At 53.0% G+C, this 18,919-nt stretch overlaps 2 protein-coding genes across 2 annotated transcripts; one reads left to right on the plus strand and one right to left on the minus strand.

Moving 5' to 3' along the window:
* Positions 1 to 1,825: 1,825 nt before the first annotated feature.
* On the minus strand, positions 1,826 to 4,521 carry THAP11 (THAP domain containing 11). The gene has a single exon (XM_012504724.2). It carries the CDS (start codon positions 3,430 to 3,432, stop codon positions 2,521 to 2,523), a length of 912 nt encoding a protein of 303 aa, XP_012360178.2. The 5' UTR covers positions 3,433 to 4,521; the 3' UTR covers positions 1,826 to 2,520.
* Positions 4,522 to 11,524: 7,003 nt separating this feature from the next.
* On the plus strand, positions 11,525 to 18,902 carry CENPT (centromere protein T). The gene is made up of 14 exons (XM_030795188.1): positions 11,525 to 11,648; positions 12,725 to 13,075; positions 14,521 to 14,611; positions 14,753 to 14,840; positions 14,960 to 15,056; positions 15,178 to 15,314; positions 15,456 to 15,492; positions 15,711 to 15,853; positions 16,532 to 16,690; positions 16,992 to 17,315; positions 17,562 to 17,655; positions 18,215 to 18,391; positions 18,480 to 18,584; positions 18,668 to 18,902. The coding sequence occupies exons 2-14, from the start codon at positions 12,966 to 12,968 to the stop codon at positions 18,789 to 18,791; spliced, it is 1,686 nt and encodes a 561-aa protein (XP_030651048.1). The 5' UTR covers positions 11,525 to 11,648; positions 12,725 to 12,965; the 3' UTR covers positions 18,792 to 18,902.
* Positions 18,903 to 18,919: the final 17 nt, after the last annotated feature.

Here is an 18,919-nt window from a genome sequence, read left to right on the forward strand (position 1 = left end):
CAAGGCCTCTCCAGGCAACTCCTAGCCTGCCTTCCTGGCCAGAGATCTCTCAGTACTCCTGTTCTTCCACAAGAGTTTTGCACCTTTACCCACCCACAGGCTACCCCTCCAAGAGATGGCTGGTAAGACCGGACCACACTTCTGTTTTTTAAATCTCAGGTCTGTCAACACTACACTTTGCCTGACTAGATGCTTATTACTCAGCTAGTGAGAACTCTGCATTGCCCCGCTTGTACATCTGCATCTGGGATCTCCCTTGCTCTGTGAACTGTCTTCTTCTCCCTAAGAAGCCAAAACACTGCCCATAACCTGCAGACACCAGGGAGGGCCCAGGGAGTACTGCTGAGAGCCTCAAGGGAGCCAGTGCAGAAACAGCAGAAGTCCCTTCAATAAACAGGAGCTCAAGGATACACTGAAGAGCATGGCTGGATCCTGGAAAAGGCCTCGCTCCAAGGAAGGAAACCGGGAAGATGTGAGACTGGCCCAATAGGAGCAACAAAGGGCACTGCTGTGCTTCCACCACCTGATTACCAGCCAGATCTAACCCGAGGAAGACAGAGATCCAGTCCATCCCCCAACCAGGCACCCACACAACCTATGTCTCACCCCTTCTTCCCCACCAGACTTCTTTCCCAACTCAGTGCTAAGGGACTAGAAGGGAAACAGAGACTTGAGTTTTAGGACCATCCCAGCATGTTGCCACAGGCAAGTCCCCAGGCAGATGGCTTTGTCCATAAGTAACAAAGAGAAGGGAGTCATATTTTATGGGGTCTGAAAGTCTCCATTTGTGCCCCACCACCCACAGTAAACCCATAGCTTTAAAGGCATTTACTTTTAGACATTGGCTTTGAGCTAAATTACTTGGAGCTATAGACAAAAACAATGTAATCCTTGCCCCTTCAATATCCAATCTAAGAAAAAATAGAGGCTGGGCGGGGTGGCTCACACCTGTAATCTCAGTACTTTGGGAGGCAGAGGCAGGCGGATCACCTGAGATCAGGAGTTTGAGACCAGCCTGGCCAACGTGGTGAAATCCTGCCTCTACTGAAAATACAACAATCAGCCAGACGTGGTGGCGGGCGCCTGTAATCCCAGCTACTCAGGAGGGTGAGGCAGGAGAATCTCTTGAACCTGGGAGGCAGAGGCTGCAGTGAGCTGAGATCACACCATTGCACTCCAGCCTGGGCAACAAGGGCAAAGCGCCATCTAAAAAAAAAAAAAAAAAAAAAAAAAAATGAAAAAATAGAGGCAGCCAAGAAAATGAGTCAAGGAATCACACCTCCCAATTTCTTAATGCCCTCTGTGGATACAGATCTGTCACACCGAAGGTGTACCAAGGCCAAGGTATCTATACAACAGTCCTTGTGCCTGAGGCAGTCCTGGCTAGCTCCAGCTGTGGTCTTACCAGTTCAGAGTAACTGCATGCACATGCATACCAGAGGCTGTGCTAAGCCTAAGGGATGTCATGGTGAGCAAAATTAATCCCAGCTGAGAATTCAAAACCCTCAGAGGCGAACTATCACAATATATCTTAGTTACCAGTTGGTCCTTCTTGTTGAAAGGATACAGGGAGATAATCCATGGACAAATTGGGCCCATTTGGTGCAGTTTCCAAACTCTTTAGGGTGAGCTGGGCCAGGAACTCTGTGAGGACCTTATAAGGCCAGGATCCATGTGTTTAGGGCCCATTTTTGGAAAAACCTGGTCATTGAAGCATCTCTACTTTCAGGGTCAGCCTGGTCTTTCAAATAGGCTAAGGCCTATTTCCCAATGTTTCAAGGACATTTAACTATGTTTTTGTAAAAATAAAATGGCGAGACCCAAATAAAAACCTTACTTTTTGTTTAATTTGTTTTGCCAAACAAACACAGTGAAAACTTTAGTCTAATTGTACAGAAAATAGAATTTGTAACCAGTAGCAAACAAAACAGGATAAACCTAAGTCCCTGGCAAGCTGCATCTCCATCAGCAGGTCATCCAGATCCCCTTGTAAATGGCCTCCTGGGAAAATAAGTCCTAGGAGGCAGAGGCACAGATTTACCAGTCCCCATCAGAATCACAGGCTGCACCTGGGAAGGAAAAGCATGAAGAGGAGGAGAACTGATGTTACTTGAATCTCTTATCACTTACACACATTAGAGTTGTCTGACTGCTGACCAACCTTAAGGTATGGTTTTCCCAAACCCATAGTCCCTGGACATCCCACCTGCATCCCTAGAGGGTAAGTTTCAAGTTCAGTGGTTCTGAAGCCTCTGCTTAACCAGAATCTGCAACAATAACTGGGGGAGGAAGGGTAGACAAAGTCATAACTGCTGGTGTCACCAGCGCAGAGTCTAAGGCCCCAGCTTCCACTTCAGGAGGAAACAATTGAGGATGCCAGGTCACCAGCAAGAGAGTCCAGCTGCCTTAAGCCTCAGTACTGTCAACCAGTGCCCCAGGAGTATAGAGGAGTTCAACAATGGCCTGCGGTCCCCTGGCTGGATGGGGTCTGGGAGTCCAGCAGGCTGCCGGGGCACCAGTTCACATTCCGTGCTTCTTGCGGATGACAGCCATGGCAAGCAGCCGATCCTTCTCACGCAGTTCTTCGCGCAGCTTGGCCTCGGTGAGACGCAGGTGGCGAATGCTGCCTTTCATCTCTTTCATCTTCACTTCCATCAGCGCCAGGATGTCCCGCTGCTCATTCAGCTTGCGCAGAAGCTCCTCCTCCGTGGTGCCGGACGACAATGAGTACGAATGGTCGGAGCCAGTATCAGGGAAGCCCTCTTCCCCTACCACCACCAACTGGGGGCCCATAGGGCACTCGGCAGCCTCCAGCCCTGCGGTAGCAGCCTGTAACTCCGACGCGGCGGCCGCAGCGGCTGCGCCCTCTGCGGCTGCAAACTCCACTTGCACTGTAAGATCGATGGGCTTCACGTCTTCTCCAGTGGGAGTGATGGGCGCCGGCGGCACGGATCCCGGAGCCTGAGTGCTGTCTACAGCGGCCTGAAGGGTGAGAAGCACGGCCGCGGAAGCAGACACCAGGTTCGGCTGCAGCTGGGCAGTCTGGGCAGTGGAGGCAGAGGGTGATGACTGCTGCTGCTGTTGCTGCTGCTGCTGTTGCTGCTGCTGCTGTTGCTGCTGCTGCCTGCGGCGGGCGGCCGCGGCCCCGGCGGGTCTGCGCGCTACTTTGCGCTCATTGACGCCGCGCAGCGGGAAGATGGTGGGGACGCGTACCGTGTAGGTCTTGCGGCCGCCCTGGAAGTGAACGCTGCAGAGACGGTGGCCTGTGGTGGGCTGGAAGGTGGAGAAGCACCCACTGACGCCGGCACGCGACACGTTCTTGAGCCAGAGGCGCCGCAACTCAGCGTCCTTTGGAAACGTGTAGAAGTGCAGCGCCTTGTCCCGGTGCGAGTTGTTGTAGCAGCCTGGCACGCAGCACGTAAAGCCAGGCATGGCTGCGTCGCGCGGCCCGGCCCGGCCCACCGGCCTCCTGCGCCCTTCGACGGCCCAGTGGCTCCGTCGCCGCCCGCCCCTCGACGGGCGGCGCCGCGCGAGGCCTTGGGTAGTATCCCACCACTGCCGCTCGGCGCAGCCGGCCCGCCCGGCGCCCCGCGTCCAGAATACGCTTCCTGCCGGCCCGCGCCGCGCCGCCCGCCTGGCTGCCCGCCTGCGCTCGGGAGTCGGCCCCGGGGACGCCGCGAAGGACCGCCTGAGAAAGAGACTACGCCCCCCACAATGCCCCGCGCCAGGAGCCACTCGCTTCCGGGGCGGGTGGGTGCGGATTCCGGCCGCCTTCCAAGGCACTGCGATAGCCTCCGAAGAGCAGATTCTTTCCCCAGCCCGTCTTGTCCCCGGCGGGTGAGAGAGGCGTATTAGGTTGGAACGCTGTCGCCTGGACTGCTCCTCACGAGGACCCGAATCCTGATAGGGGCGTGGAGCGGGGCGGTGCGCGCCTCACCAGTGCGCAAGCGCCGTGGGTATATGCCCACGGAGACTACAAATCCCGTGAGGCCTCGCGCTGAACTAGGCGCCTTCGGCCCGAAGCGCCGCCTAAGGGAAAGATCGACCTACTGCGACCAGGATTCGGGCGAGGTTGTTCTGTTTGCCAGAACCAGTCCCCCAGCCCCGAGCGCCTTTGAGTCGACGGCATTGCTGCAGCAGAGGGAGACGAAACCTGGGCCTCGGCGCCCCGGGTCTCAGGAGCCCCTTTCTTTGCGCTGCGGACTCTCTCCTGATTCAGCTGCTGCCTGCGTTGACTCACTGACCTAAACGAAGTCTCCAGTAGACGCCTACTATGTGGCTGACACAGTTCAGGGAGTTTCCGGGAGTCAGACCGACTGGGCTCCTCTCTTGGAGCCTGACTACCTAGACGGATAAGCGTCTGTCTTTTGGGTAATAGATCTGAATGCACGCGAATGGATGTCTACTCACAGAAAGTAATCGCTCCAAAGGAATGAACAAGAGAGCAGAGAAATGGGGGGGGGGAGGTGGTGGGGGCCGGGAATAAAAAACGAACGAAAGCTCGGGTAGGGAGAAGTAGCCAATTCTTGTCCCGGGAATCAGTCTGTAAGGCCACATGGCAGAAAAGAGCTAGGCTCCGCCCTTAAAGAGCCTGGAAGGTGGTGGCCCGGGTAGGGCCAAGCGTAGGAAAATACCAAACTGGGACATGTTAAGGATTTGGGGTTTTATTCTGCAGGCCACTGAGAGCTATTAAAGGATTTTATGAGAAAGGATTTGCATTGTAACAATACACCTCCCCCCTACCTCAACTTATTTGAGGGAATCTTTTGTTGTTGTTGTTGTGAAGGAGTCTCACTATGTCGCCAGACTGGAGTGCAGTGGTGAGATCTCGGCTCACTGCAACCTCTGCCTCCTGGGTTCAAGCAATTCTCCTGCCTCAGCCTCTGGAGTAGCTGGTACTACAGGCGCATGCCGCCATGCCCGGCTAATTTTTTTGTGTGTGTTTAGTAGAGACAGGGTTTCGCCATGTTTCCCGGGCTGGTCTCGAACTCCTGAGCTCAGGCAGTCCACGCGCCTCGGCCTCCCAAAGTGCTAAGATTACAGGCGTGAGCTAGGATCACGGCGCCCGGCTGGGGGAAAATGTTGTAAAGAACACAAAATGTTGTGGAAAGCCAGGGACGGGCCAGGCAGTTCTCCAGGGGAATTACCTGCAAACTAGCCCTCCTTTGCCGAGTTCTTCCTTCTCCCAATTTTTTTTAAACTTTTATTTTAGGTTCGGGGGTACGTGTGAAGGTTTACTACATAGGTGAACTCGTGTCACCGCAATTTGTTGTACAGATTATTTCATCACCCCGGTATTAAGCCCAGTACCCAATAGTTATCTTTCCTGTTCCTCTCCCTCCTCCCACCCCCCTCAAGTAGACCCCAGTATCTGTTGTTGCCTTCTTTGCGTTCATGAGTTCTCATCATTTAACTCACACTTGTGAGAATATGTGGTATTTGGTTTTCTGTTCCTGCATTAGTTTGCTAAGGATAACGGCCCCCAGCTCCATGCATATTCCCACAAAAGGCATGATCGTGGTCTCCTCCCAATTTTTCTTGTCCTTTTTTCTCTCCTGATAGCAGATCACAGGCATGAAATGGAAGCCTAATATACATTATTTCTTTTTTTTTTTTTTTGAGATGGAGTCTCGCTCTGTTGTCCAGGCTGGAGTGCAGTGGCGCGATCTTGGCTCACTGCAAGCTCCGCCTCCCGGGTTCACGCCATTCTCCTGCCTCAGCCTCCCAAGTAGCTGGGACTACAAGCGCCCGCCACTGTGCGTGGCTAATTTTTTTTGTAATTTTAGTAAAGATGGGGTTTCACCGTGTTAGCCAGGATGGTCTCGATCTCCTGACCTCGTGATCCGCCCGCCTCGGCCTCCCAAAGTGCTGGATTACAGGCGTGAGCCACCGTGTACATTATTTCTAATTATAGTATTTGACATAAAAACAAAATAGGGGCCAGTGTAGCCCCTGGTAAAAGATATGCATTCATTTGGGTGAATCATTTATACAACAGTATAAACATGAACACACATACTACATTTTTACTTACGTATTTATTTATTTGAGATAGAGTTTCATTCTTGTTGTTGAGACTGGAGTGCAGTGGTGCGATCTCGGCTCACTGCAACCTCCACCTCCCGGGTTCAAGAGATTCTCCTGCCTCAGCCTCCCAAGTAGCTGGGATTACAGGCGCCGGGCACCACACCCAGCTAATTTTGTGTATTTTTAGTAGAGACAGGGTTTCGCCATGTTGGGCTGGCTGGTCTTGCACTCCTGACCTCAGGTGATCCACCCACCTCGGCCTCCCAAAGTGCTGGGATTATAGGTGTGAGCTACCGCACCCAGCCTATTTATTTATTTATTTATTTTTATTTTTCTTAGGGATGTCTCACTCTGTTGCCCAGGCTGGAGTGTAGCGGTGCAATCTTGGCTCACTGCAACCTCCACCTCCTGGGTTCAAGCAATTCTTCTGTCTTAGCCTCCCAGGTAGCTGGGATTACAGGCGTGCACCACCACGCCCAGCTAATTTTTGTTTTTGTTTTTTTTTCGAGGTGGAGTTTTGTTCTTGGTCAGGCTGGAGTGAAGTGGCACGATCTAGGCTCACTGCAACCTCCGCTTCAGGGTTCAAGCAATTCTCCTGCCTCAGCCTCCCAAGAGCTGATATTATAGGTGCCCACCACCATACCCGGCTAATTTTTGTATTTTTGTAGAGCGGGGGTTTCCTCATGTTGGCCAGGTTGGTCTCAAACTCCTGACCTCATGCGATCCACCCATCTCAGCCTCCCAAAGTGCTGGGATTACAGGTGTGAGCCACCGCACCCGACCTAATTTTTGTATTTTTAGAAGAGATGGAGTTTCAACATGTTGGGCAGGCTAGTCTGGAACTTCTGACCTCAGGTGATCTGGCCACCTTGGCCTCCTAAAGTGCTGGGATTACAAGCGTGAGCCACTGCACCCGGCCTATATTACATGTTTAAATTTTTTTTTTTTTTTTTTGAGACAGAGTCTCGCACTCGCACTGTGGCCAGGGCTGGAGTGCAGTGGCACAATCTCGGTTCATTGTAATCTCCGCCTCCCAGGTTCACAAGATTTTCCTGCCTCAGCCTCCTGAGTAGGTGGAATCATAGGCGCACACCACCAGACCCAACTAATTTTTTGTATTTTTCATAGAGACAGGTTTTCACTATGTTGGCCAGACTGGCCTCAACCTCCTGACCTCATGATCCACCCACCTCGGCCTCCCAAAGTGCTGGAATTACAGGTGTGAGCCACCGCGCCTGGCCATTTTTTTTTCTTTTTTTTTTTTGATACAGGAGTCTCGCTCTGTCACCCAGGCTGGAGTGCAATGGCACGATCTTGGCTCACAGCAACCTCCATCTCCCGGGTTCAAGCCATTCTCCTGCCTCAGCCTCCCGAGTAGCTGGGACTACAGGCATGCGCCACCATGCCTGGCTAATTTTTGTGTTTTTAGTAAAGATGGGGTTTCACCATGTTGTCCAGGCTGGTCTCGAACTCCTGACCTCAGGTGATCAGCTTGCCTCGGCCTCCCAAAGTGCTGGGATTACAGGCATGAGCCACCATGCCTGGCCATGTTTAAATATGTGTGCAATAGAGATAAAATTCAGCAAAAGATCATTGTAACTGTTATGGTTTAAACTCTACCTGTCTCAGGACTCACCTTGCTCAAAAAATGTTGAGAGGCCAAATTGATATAATGTCTTTTTTTTTTTTTTTTTTTTGAGACGGAGTTTCGCTCTGTCGCCCAGGCTGGAGTGCAGTGGCGCGATCTCGGCTCACTGCAAGCTCCGCCTCCCGGGTTCCCGCCATTCTCCTGCCTCAGCCTCCCGAGTAGCTGGGACTACAGGCGCCCGCCACTGCGCCCAGCTAATTTTTTGTATTTTTAGTAGAGACGGGGTTTCACCGTGGTCTCGATCTCCCTGACCTCGTGATCTGCCCGCCTCGGCCTCCCAAAGTGCTGGGATTACAGGCGTGAGCCACCGCGCCGGCCGATGTAATTTCTTTTTTTTTTTTTTTTTTTTTTGAGACAGAGTCTCACTCTGTCGCCCAGGCTGGAGTGCAGTGGCGTGATCTCAGCTCACTGCGAGCTCCACCTCCCAGGTTCATGCCATTCTCCTGCCTCAGCCTCCCGAGTAGCTGGGACTACAGGCACCCGCCACAACACCCGGCTAGTTTTTTGTATTTTTAGTAGAGATGGGGTTTCACCATGTTAGCCAGGATGGTCTCGATCTCCTGACCTCGTGATCCACCCGCCTCGGCCTCCCAAAGTGCTGGGATTACAGGCGTGAGCCACCGCGCCCGGCCGATGTAATTTCTTTATGCACAGAATATTGAAATTTTTTTTTTTTTTTTTTTGAGACAGAGTCTCGCTCTGTCACCCAGGCTGGAGTGCAGTGGCGTGATCTCAGCTCACTGCAAGCTCCGCCTCCCGGGTTCACGCCATTCTCCTGCCTCAGCCTCTCCGAGTAGCTGGGACTACAGGCGCCCGCCACCACGCCCGGCTAATTTTTTGTATTTTTAGTAGAGACGGGGTTTCACCGTGGTCTCGATCTCCTGACCTCGTGATCCGCCCGCCTGGGCCTCCCAAAGTGCTGGGATTACAAGCGTGAGCCACCGCGCCCGGCCTAGAATATTGAAAATTATGACCAGTGAAACTCTAATTTCCAGTACATAAAATCACCTGTCATCTACACTTAATCTTCTAACTCAAAGCATATCTGGAATGCATGGCTTTCTCCCCACCTCCACCGCCCAGTTCACTCTCTGTCTTAATCACCCCTGGAGAAAGGCAAGAACCTCATCACATGTCTCCCTGCCTCCAATCTTGCCTCTCCTGCAATCTGTTCTTCACATGGCTGCCAAAGAAAATCTGATATGTCATACCTCTGCTTAAATTCCTCCACTGGCTTCCTATTCCATTTAGAATAATGTCCAGATTCTTTCCCAGAGCCTGCAAGACCCCATATTAGTCTAGCCCTGCCATTCTCCTTCACTCCTCCCTGCCTCACTTCATCCCGGTATTTTTTTAAAAAGTAATTATAACGTTTAATTATGTGAACAAACAGAATACTACTGTACAAAGAATGAAGCTCATGGTTTGTTTGTTTGTTTGTCTGTCGCCCAGGCTGGAGTGCGATCTTGGCTCACTGCAACCTTCACCCTCCAAGTTCAAGTGATTCTCCTGCCTCAGCCTCCTGAGTAGCTGGGATTACAGGCACCTGCCATCGTGCCCGGCTAATTTTTTGTATTTTTGGTAGAGACGGGGTTTCACCATCTTGGCCAGGCTGGTCTTGAACTCCTGACCTTGTGATCCACCTGCCTCGGCCTCCCAAAGTGCTGGGATTACAGGTGTGAGCCACTGCGCCCGGCCAAAGTTCATGTTTTAATCTTTTTGAAACATGTTTCACCAGCCTGGGCAACATGGCGAAACTCTGCCTGTACATAAAATACAATAATTAGCTGGGCATGGTGGCTCACTCCCGTAATCCCAACTACTCAGAAGGCTGAGGTGGGAGGATGTTCAAAAGGTTGAGATCTTCAGTTACCTGTGATCCCACCATTGCACTCCAGCATGGGTGACAGAGCGAGACCCTGTCTCAAAAAAAAAAAAGGCCAGGCACGGTGGCTCACGCCTGTAATCCCAACACTTTGGGAGGCCAAGGCGGAAGATCACCTGAGGTTAGGAGTTGGAGACCAGCCTGGCCAACGTAGTGAAACCTTGTCTCTACTAAAAATACAAAAAATTTCGCAGTGGCTCACGCCTGTAATCCCAGCACTTTGGGAGGCCGAGGCGGGCAGATCACGAGGTCAGGAGATCGAGACCATCCTGGCTAACACGGTGAAACCCCATCTCTACTAAAAATACAAAAAATTAGCCAGGTGTGGTAGTGGGCGCCTGTAGTCCCAGCCACTCGGGAGGCTGAGGCAGGAGAATGGCGTGAACCTTTGGGAGGCTGAGGCAGGCGGATCACGTGAGGTCGGGAGTTCAAGACCAGCCTGACCAACATGGAGAAACCCCATCTTTACTAAAAATACAAAATTAGCCAGGCGTGGTGGCACATGCCTGTAATCCCAGCTACTCGAGAGGCTGAGGCAGGAGAATCACTTGAACCCAGGAGGCGGAGGTTGCGGTGAGCTGAGATCACGCCATTGCACTCCAGCCTGGCCAACAAGAGCAAAACTCTGTCTCAAAAAAAGAAAAAAAAATACAAAAAATTAGCTGGGCTTGGCGGTGGGCACCTGTAATCCCAGCTACTTGGGAGGCTGAGGCAGGGAGAATTGCTTGAACCCAGGAGGCAGAGGTTGCGGTGAGCTGAGATGGCACCACTACGCTCCAGCCTGGGCAACAAAGCGAGACTCCATCTCAAAAAAAAAAAAAAAAGATTTTTTTTTTCCCCATTATTCAGTAGTTCAAGGTTTTACTAGTAAATGAATAAATAATTTAAAACTTCAGGCTGGGGCCGGGTGTAGTGGCTCACATCTGTAATCCCAGCACTTTGAGAGGCCGAGGCGGGCGGATCATGAGGTCAGGAGGTCAAGACCATCTTGGCCAACATGGTGAAACCCCGTCTCTACTAAAAATACAAAAAATTAGCCAGATGTGGTGGCAGGCACCTGTAATCCCAGCTACTTGGGAGGCTGAGGCAGGGAGAATTGCTTGAAACTGGGAGGCAGAAGTTGCAGTGAGCTGAGATTGTGCCACTGCACTCCATCCCGGGCAACAAAGTGAGACTCCGTCTCAAAAAACAAAAAACAAAAACAAAAACAAAACTGCAGACCAGGCACCATGGCTCACACCTGTAATCCCAGCACTTTGGGAGGCTGAGGCAGGCGGATCATGAGGAGTTCGAGACCAGCATGACCAAAATGGTGAAACCCCGTCTCCACTAAAAATACAAAAATTAGCTGGGCGTGGTAGTGCCTGCCTGTAATCCCAGCTGCTCAGGAGGCTGAGGCAGGAGAACATCTCAAAAAAAAAAAAAAAATGCATTTAGGTAGTAACCATGGAAATATGTCTGCAAAAGGATAGCAAATTGAGTCAGATAACACAGATATCAGATCTAAATGACAAGGAATATTGATAGCTTTTTCTCTACAGTTCTCTTATTTTGAGAAGCAAGAATCTAATTTTTTGCTTAATTTTTTTTTTTTTTCGAGATGGAGTCTTGCTTAGTCGCCCAAGCTGGAGTATTGTGGCTGGATCTCAGCTCTGCAACCTCTGCCTCCCAGGGTTCAAGCAATTCTCCTGCCTCAGTTTCCAGAGTAGCTGGAATTATAGGTGTGTGCCACTACACCCCGCTAATTTTTGTGTTTTTAGTAGAGACGGGGTTTTACCATGTTGGCCAGACTGGTCTTAAACTCCTGACCTCAAGTGATCTGCCCGCCTCAGCCTCCCAAAGTGCTGGGATTACAGGCATGAGCCACCATGCCTGGACTTCTTGGCTCAGCTTATTTAACACAAGCACAAATATGCCCATGCCTGTCTCAGGTATCTGATAATTTACACTTGATCTCGGTGCAGATTCTGGGAAAGCGAACTCCATGGAAGACTCAGAAACCAAGTTCTAATTCAGTTGCCATGAAAACTTAAGGTGAGGGGATTGTCAATCAGTGAAAAATACGGAGGAAAACACTAACAGAATATGGTAAGCATCTCTAGCATTAACAATTTTTATTGGCTGGGTGCGGTGGCTCACGCCTGTAATCCCAGCACTTTGGGAGGCTGAGGCAGGCGGATCACTTGAGGTCAGGAGTTCGAGACCAGCCTGACCAACATGGAGAAACCCTGTCTCTACTAAAAATACAAAATTAGCCAGGTGTGGTGGTGCATGCCTGTAATCCCAGCTACTCCGGAGGCTGAGGCAGGAGAATCACTTGAACCTAGGAGGTGGAGGTTGCGGTGAGCGGAGATCGTGCCATTGCACTCCAGCCTGGGCAACAAGAGCAAAACTCTGTCTCCAAAAAAAAAAAAAAAAAAACCCAATTTTTATTTATTTTGCTAGATGTGGTGGTAATGGGGAAAACATTAATAGAACTTTTGAGAGCTGGAATTCATCTCAAAATTGCTCGTGTTTGGAGATCATAACATCAGTGCTGGATCACAAACAGCCTGTTAGCCTTGGAGCCTGCTTCCTGGTCTCTTCTGATAGAGATAGGCCCTATAGACAGATTTGCAAATGCAGATCTTTTAAAAATGCTTTTATTATTTTTTGAGACAGGGTCTCTTTCTGTTGCCCAGGCTGGAGTGCGATCACGACTACTGAAGTCTTGAATTCCTGGGCTCAAGCAATGCTCCTGCCTCAGCCTCCCCATTATCTGGGACTACACGCGCGCACCACCACGCCTGAATAATTTATTTTTATTTTTTTGTAGCGACCAGGGGGCGGGGGTCTCACTGTGTTGCCCAGGCTGCTCTTGAACTCCTGAGCTCAAGCTATCCTCCCGCCTCAGTGTCCTAAAGTGTTGGAATTACAGGCGTGAGCCACCGCCTAGCCTGCAAATGCAAATCTAACCAGGTCATATGTAGGATAAAAATCTTTTTCCTGGCCCAAGCGTCTCTCCTCATCTTCGGAGAGAGAGATGGGAATGAGAGAGCCTTCTAATAATAGCAATTGCTAGTTACCAGTGCCCAGGCTTATCGTGTGTTAGACTCTGAGTTAAACATTAACTCCTTGAATCATTACAAGCTCCTTATCAGGTGGGTATCAACCTCAATTTACAGATGAAGAAGCCAAGACTTGGGCTGCTTGCATTACATTAACCGAGGTTTACCCGCAGCGAGGTTGCCTCCAAAGCAGCTGGAGTTTGCAACCATCACTGTCCACCCCGCGAGCTGCGATAGTGCGAGAACTACAATTCCCGTGGGGCTTTGCGGGAGCATCGCGAGAGTTACCTTAACTGTGGCGGCGGGACGGCGGACCCTGCAGCTGGCTGGGCGGTTAGGAGGGCCCGGGCCGGAGACGATGGCTGACAACGACCCTGACAGCGACCCCACGCCGCGCACGCTGCTGCGACGCGTGCTGGATACAGCGGACTCGCGCACCCCGCGGCGACCCCGGAGTGCTCGGGCTGGGTATGTGAGGGGGCTCCCCGAGTACTTGAGCAACTAGAGGGACTGGGGAGTGGGGTCTGGGTGGGACCCAGCGCCGACTCTGTTCCAAGAAGGAAACTGAGTCTCAGAGAGGAGCAGGGCCTGGGACTCTGAGAACTGGTTCCATTGCTCTAGCCGGGCCCAGGCCAGCTGTTGGTGCCCCTGCCCCCAGGGCTCCAGGCAGCCAGCCCTCGGTACCACAGAGCCTGACTGATCCCGAGTCTTTGGGGGCTCGGCCACTGGAGATGGAGGATAGGCGCTCAGAATCTCACCTTCTGCTCTGTTCTCTAGGGTACTTTCTCCAGACCAGCCAGGGTGTGCCTAGGCATTTGCCCGGAACTTCTGCGTCCCGAGGGTTCCCACTGTTCCTGCGCATTGTCTTACTGTCCCTGTAGCTCTCAGCTGGGAAATGGGAAAGGAGCTAGAGGACAGCCTGGGCAGAAGTTGGGAGTCAGCAACTGGAAGATGCTTTGCTAAGGAGCAGGGAATTTGTCCTGACTCAGTGGGAGTGGCAGTGGGTGAGGGCTGTGGTGAGCTCACGGTGCAGAGGATGCATACGTTGACATCTGCCAGACTGGGACAGTGGAGTTTCTTTATAGGGAATGAGAAGCCATTCATTATAGGTTCTACACCCATTAGGTAGGAGCTGCGCCCTGGGAACACTTATGTGGCTCTGGAATCTGAGAGGGACTGGACTGGAGAGACTAAGGTGTCTGGGGTACCAAGTTCTTAAAAGATTTTAAAATACTTTAAGGCCGGGCGCGGTGGCTCACGCTTGTAATCCCAGCACTTTGGGAGGCCGAGGCGGGCAGATCACGAGGTCAGGAGATCGAGACCTCGGTGAAACCCCGTCTCTACTAAAAAATACAAAAAATTAGCCGGGCGTGGTGGCGGGCGCCTGTAGTCCCAGCTACTCGGAGAGGCTGAGGCAGGAGAATGGCGTGAACCCAGGAGGCGGAGCTTGCAGTGAGCCGAGATTGCGCCACTGCACTCCAGCCTGGGCGATAGAGCGAGACTTCGTCTCAGAAAAAAAATAAATAAATAAATAAAAAAAATAAAATAATATCCATTATGGATTGTTACTTTCATGTCTGGGGTGGATGCTCTTCCAATTGCCCCTCTTGTCTGTGTGGCTAACTCCTACTTATCCTTTGTGATTCTGCTGAAGTCACCTCTGTGAAGCCTTTCCCAGCCCCTCCTGGTTGGTTCACTCATATGCCCTCCCTATTCCCATACCCCAGGGGTCTTCTTCGGTCCACACTGCTGTTGACATAGGGCTGGGAACAGGGGCGATGGTAGGGGCAAGTGGTTTCTGGGTCCCTAGCCCTGAGGGAAAAAGGCTCCAGACCAAGACCCCTGATAAAGGCATGTCTCTATATCCTCTACCTTCCTCACCGTAATTCTCAGTGTTGCTGGTCTTTACGCAGAGCCCAGAGAGCCCTGCTTGAAATGGCTTCCTCCAGGAGGTTGAGTGGCCAAACAAGTACAATAGCCAGAGGGCGTTCCCGTGGAGCCAGGGTAAGTACCCAGCCCACTGACCCCAAAGGGCCCTGGCTGCCTCGGGGAGGGGGGGTTGAGGTCTAGCTCTGCTCTGGAGCCCACCTTGAGGAAATCTCAAGGCAAACGGACAGACTGGTTGCTTGGTGCTTTTGCCGATAGTCTATTGGCAGATCGGCCCATGTTCAGGCCAGTGGGCACTTGGAGGAACAGACACCTCGGACGCTGCTGAAGAACATCCTACTAACTGGTAAGTGAGCTCTGGCCTGCCGGTCAGAGTTACGTACCAGTCCAACACCAGTCTTGTGGTATCTTTCATTCAGGGTGGCCTGTTCTGTCAGCCCCACCCTCTCCTTGGTGTTTCTGCAGCCCCGGAATCTTCCATCCTGATGCCCGAGTCGGTAGTGAAGCCAGTGCCAGCACCGCAGGTGGTCCAACCCTCCAGACGAGAGAGCAGTTGCGGCAGGTACACAGAATTCCCCCACCTTAGATTGTACTATGGGCAGCTTAGTCGGGGAGTTTCTTGGGGGTTGCAAAAGCCAGAATTGGACTTCCTGGCCCGTCTGAGATAAGCTCCATTCTTACAGCCTGGAGCTGCAACTTCCTGAGCTCGAGCCCCCCACAACCCTGGCTCCAGGTCTGCTGGTCCCTGGCAGGAGGAAACAGAGGCTGAGACTGTCGATGTTTCAGCAGGGAGTGGACCAGGGGCTGTCTCTCTCCCAAGGTGAGGCCCTGGACACCACTTTCGCTACCCTCTCCCTCCTGTCCTCTGGAGAGGCTAAGGAGTCCTGAGAGAGGGCCCTCATAGGCCTGGATCACTTACCATGGTTTTCTTCTTTTACATTCTCTTGCCGGTTGCTGACAGAGTCTCAAGGGAATGCTGATGCCTCTTCCCTCACCAGGTGCTGTTCTGGGCATTTCCTGTTCTGGGAGTGGGTGGAGGAGAGACCTGGGAAAGGAGGTGCTGCCTGGGATGGAATCTGGCCATACTACTCCCTGCCGGTTTTAGCCTCATAGCATCTGTTCTAAGAGATGAGAGCCCCAGGGCAGATGGAGGGATCTCTGGGCAAACTGGGTCTCAGGTACCTGACTTTCCTCTGTGCCTCCCCGCTCTCACCAGCTCCCTCAACCTGACCTTTGCCACACCTCTTCAGCCACAGTCAGTGCAGAGGCCTGGCTTGGCCCGCAGACCTCCCGCCCGCCGAGCTGTAGATGTGGGTGCCTTTTTGCGGGATCTGCGAGATACTTCCCTGGCTCCTCCAAGTAAGGTTGAGGTTTTCCCCTGCTGGCCTTTGGGGAAAGCTCTCCCCGTTGTGACAGATAGGAGGTGATGCTGAGTCAGGGTTGCACCCCTCTCAGTGGGGTCAAGGACAGTGAGCAACTCTGGTCAGTGGGTCTACAAGGAATTTCTGCCTGCTTTCTACAGGGGGCCCCTTTCCTTGGTCCCTCGGTGTCTCCCAGGGCCCCATATCCTTAGACTGTAGGGCTGGAGGTTGGAAAGGGGTGTGGTGGGGTGTGGTGTGGTGGCCGAAACTTGTTGAAAGGGGCCAGGTTTCAGGATCAGCTGGCCAATTCAAACTGACCTGGGAGCCTGATTACAGAAAACAAGTTCACCAGAGTAAGAAGAGGGTTTGGGAAAAAGGAGCAGAACAAGCAGCGAAGAGGTATTTTAAGTGGGCTGCTGGTGGGCGGGCAGCTGTGGGGACCTGGGACTGCCAGGCAGAGGAACAGGAAGGTAAGCAAGGAGGGCTGTAGGCGATAAGGCCTCGCGTGCTAGGTCGTCTTCTTTCTCTGAAGGCCACTCAGGGCGGACCCATGCAGCCCACTGTCCAGGCCCTGGCAACTCTGAGTAGCAGCCGGTGGGCCTGGAATACGCTGAGAGCCAGCTGGCCCCTGATCTCCAGGTGACAGCCTCAGAACCTGTTACTACTCTGCCCACAGACATTGTGTTGGAGGACACCCAGCCGTTCTCTCAGCCCACGGTTGGCTCCCACGACGTGTATCACTCCCTGCCCTGCATGCCTCACACTGGGGCTGAAGACGCTGTGCGGGCTGCCAGTCGCAAGACACAGAGCAGTGGGCCTGGGCTGCAGAACAATAGTGAGTGTGTGGCACCGGTGGCCTGGAGCCAAACTTAGCTTGGGTGAGAGTTGACAATGGTAGTTTTCCTTCCTCAAGCCCCTCTGTGCCCCTAGAGCACCCTGGCTGTGGCTGCCTCCTTCATCCAAGAGCAGAGTCCATGTTGGGCCAGGAGACTTCAGATCCATGTCCTGGTGCTGCCTCTGGCTTTGTCTTTCCTCAGTGGGCAGGGCTGGATCTGCTAGTCCATCTTTACCCTTCTCTGAGCTATGCAGCCTTGGCCTGCTGCATCTCCAGCCTGTATTCTCTCCCCTTCACTCAGGCCCTGGGAAACCAGCCCAGTTTCTGGCAGGAGAGGCAGAGGAGGTCGATGCCTTTGCTCTGAGCTTCCTGAGCACCAGCAGTGGTGTCTCTGGAGAAGATGAAGTAGAGCCCTTACACGATGGAGTTGAAGAGGCAGAGAAGAAGATGGAAGAAGAAGGTGTGAGTGTGAGTGAAATGGAGGCAACAGGAGCACAAGGACCCAGCAGGATAGAAGAGGCCGAGGGACACACAGAGGTGACAGAAGCAGAGGGATCCCAGGGGACTGCTGAGGCCGAGGGGCCAGGAGCATCTTCAGGGGATGAGGATGCCTCTGGCAGGGAAGGTAAGAGGCCCAGTGCAGGGGGTGACTGGTGACAGCTGTGTTCAGGCCCTAGCAAACAGAAAGGCCTTGCCTGGGTTGTGTTTCCGGGCACTGGTGGTGGTAGGGGGTCAGGGAGACTGAGGGGCACCTGCTTGGCTGGAGCTAGGTGGGGCCCACCAGAAACAGGACAGAAATACTGTGGCTGTGCTGGCCTGGGTGAGATGGTCAGGTCTGGGATCCCTGTGACCCCACCCTTCTTCTTTGTAGCAAGTCCAGAGTCGGCCTCCAGCACCCCTGAGTCTCTCCAGGCCAGGCGACATCATCGGTTTCTTGAGCCAGCCCCAACTCCTGGTGCTGTAGTGTAAGATCCCACAACCCCATTCCTCATGGGCCTCTTGGGAAGGGAGCATTGGGTACGCTGTGTACATAGGGTCTTCCCCCTTCCTACGGGTATGCAGATGATTACCCAGCAGGGCAGCTTGAGCTGGGCTGGGGAGAGCTCACCAAGAGCACCCCTGCCATCCTGGTGCCTGCCTCCAGGGCTTAGAGGAGCCTGGGTGAGGGGGAAAGTATGTGGTTGGTTTGTAGTCAGAAAAGGCTTGCTGGAGGACGATTAGCAGAATCGGGAAAGGCAGCAGTAGAGTAAGGGGAGAGACTGTCCATTCTAAGGCCTGGGGTCATGGACCCAAGCAGGTACCGATATAGATAATAAGCCTGAACCAGGATGTCGAGTCGACTGTGGAGGGACAGAGCCCCGGGGAAAGACTGGCCTCTATGTGGCCCCCTGACCCAACTGCCCCTCAGCAGGTGGTCAGGGCTGCTGGTCCTGGCTGGCCATGGGCCACATGGTCCCAGCCTCAGCAGGAGCCAGCAAGACTTGCTCTTGAATAAGAGCCCCCTCTGTCCACTGTTGCCCTCAGCTTATCTTCAGAGCCTGCAGAGCCTCTGTTGGTCAGGCATCCCCCTAGGCCCCGGACCACTGGCCCCAGGGCCCGGCAAGATCCCCACAAGGCTGGACTGAGCCACTATGTGAAACTCTTTAGCTTCTATGCCAAGATGCCTATGGAGAGGAAGGCTCTTGAGATGGTGGAGAAGTGGTGAGTCCTGGGCACGTGGGGTAGGGAGAGGAACCCCTCGGGTCATGATCAGACTGTTCAGCCTGCTCCATCCCCACCTTCTTGGCAGTCTAGATAAATATTTCCAGCATCTTTGTGACGACCTGGAGGTATTTGCTGCTCATGCTGGCCGCAAGACTGTGAAGCCAGAGGACTTGGAGCTGCTGATGCGGCGGTGAGAGGGCAGAAGGTGTGGGGGTGCTGGCTGGGGGAGTTCTGGCGCTGATTCTGCCTGTCCCTTCTCTTCCTCCACTGCAGGCAGGGCCTGGTCACCGACCAAGTCTCACTGCACGTGCTAGTGGAGCGGCACCTGCCCCTGGAGTACCGGCAGCTGCTCATCCCCTGTGCGTACAGTGGCAACTCTGTCTTCCCTGCCCAGTAGTGGCCAGGCTTCAACACTTTTCCTGTCCCCACCTGGGGCCTCTTGCCCCCCACATATTTCTCCAGGTCTCCTCCCCACCCCCCCAGCATCAATAAAGTGTCATAAACAGAATATTCTGCATTTTGGTG

Source organism: Nomascus leucogenys, chromosome 2 (genome assembly GCF_006542625.1).
Source record: "Nomascus leucogenys isolate Asia chromosome 2, Asia_NLE_v1, whole genome shotgun sequence".
Taxonomy (NCBI): Eukaryota; Metazoa; Chordata; class Mammalia; order Primates; family Hylobatidae; genus Nomascus; species Nomascus leucogenys.

Coding starts and splice junctions, on each gene's coding strand:
- THAP11 (XM_012504724.2), bottom strand. CDS start 3,432: ATGCCTGGCTTTACGTGCTGCGTGCCAGGCTGCTACAACAACTCGCAC.
- CENPT (XM_030795188.1), top strand. CDS start 12,966: ATGGCTGACAACGACCCTGACAGCGACCCCACGCCGCGCACGCTGCTG. Junction 15,854..16,531: donor TACTTCCCTGGCTCCTCCAA/GTAAGGTTGAGG, acceptor CTCTGCCCACAG/ACATTGTGTTGGAGGACACC. Junction 18,392..18,479: donor CTTGAGATGGTGGAGAAGTG/GTGAGTCCTGGG, acceptor CCTTCTTGGCAG/TCTAGATAAATATTTCCAGC.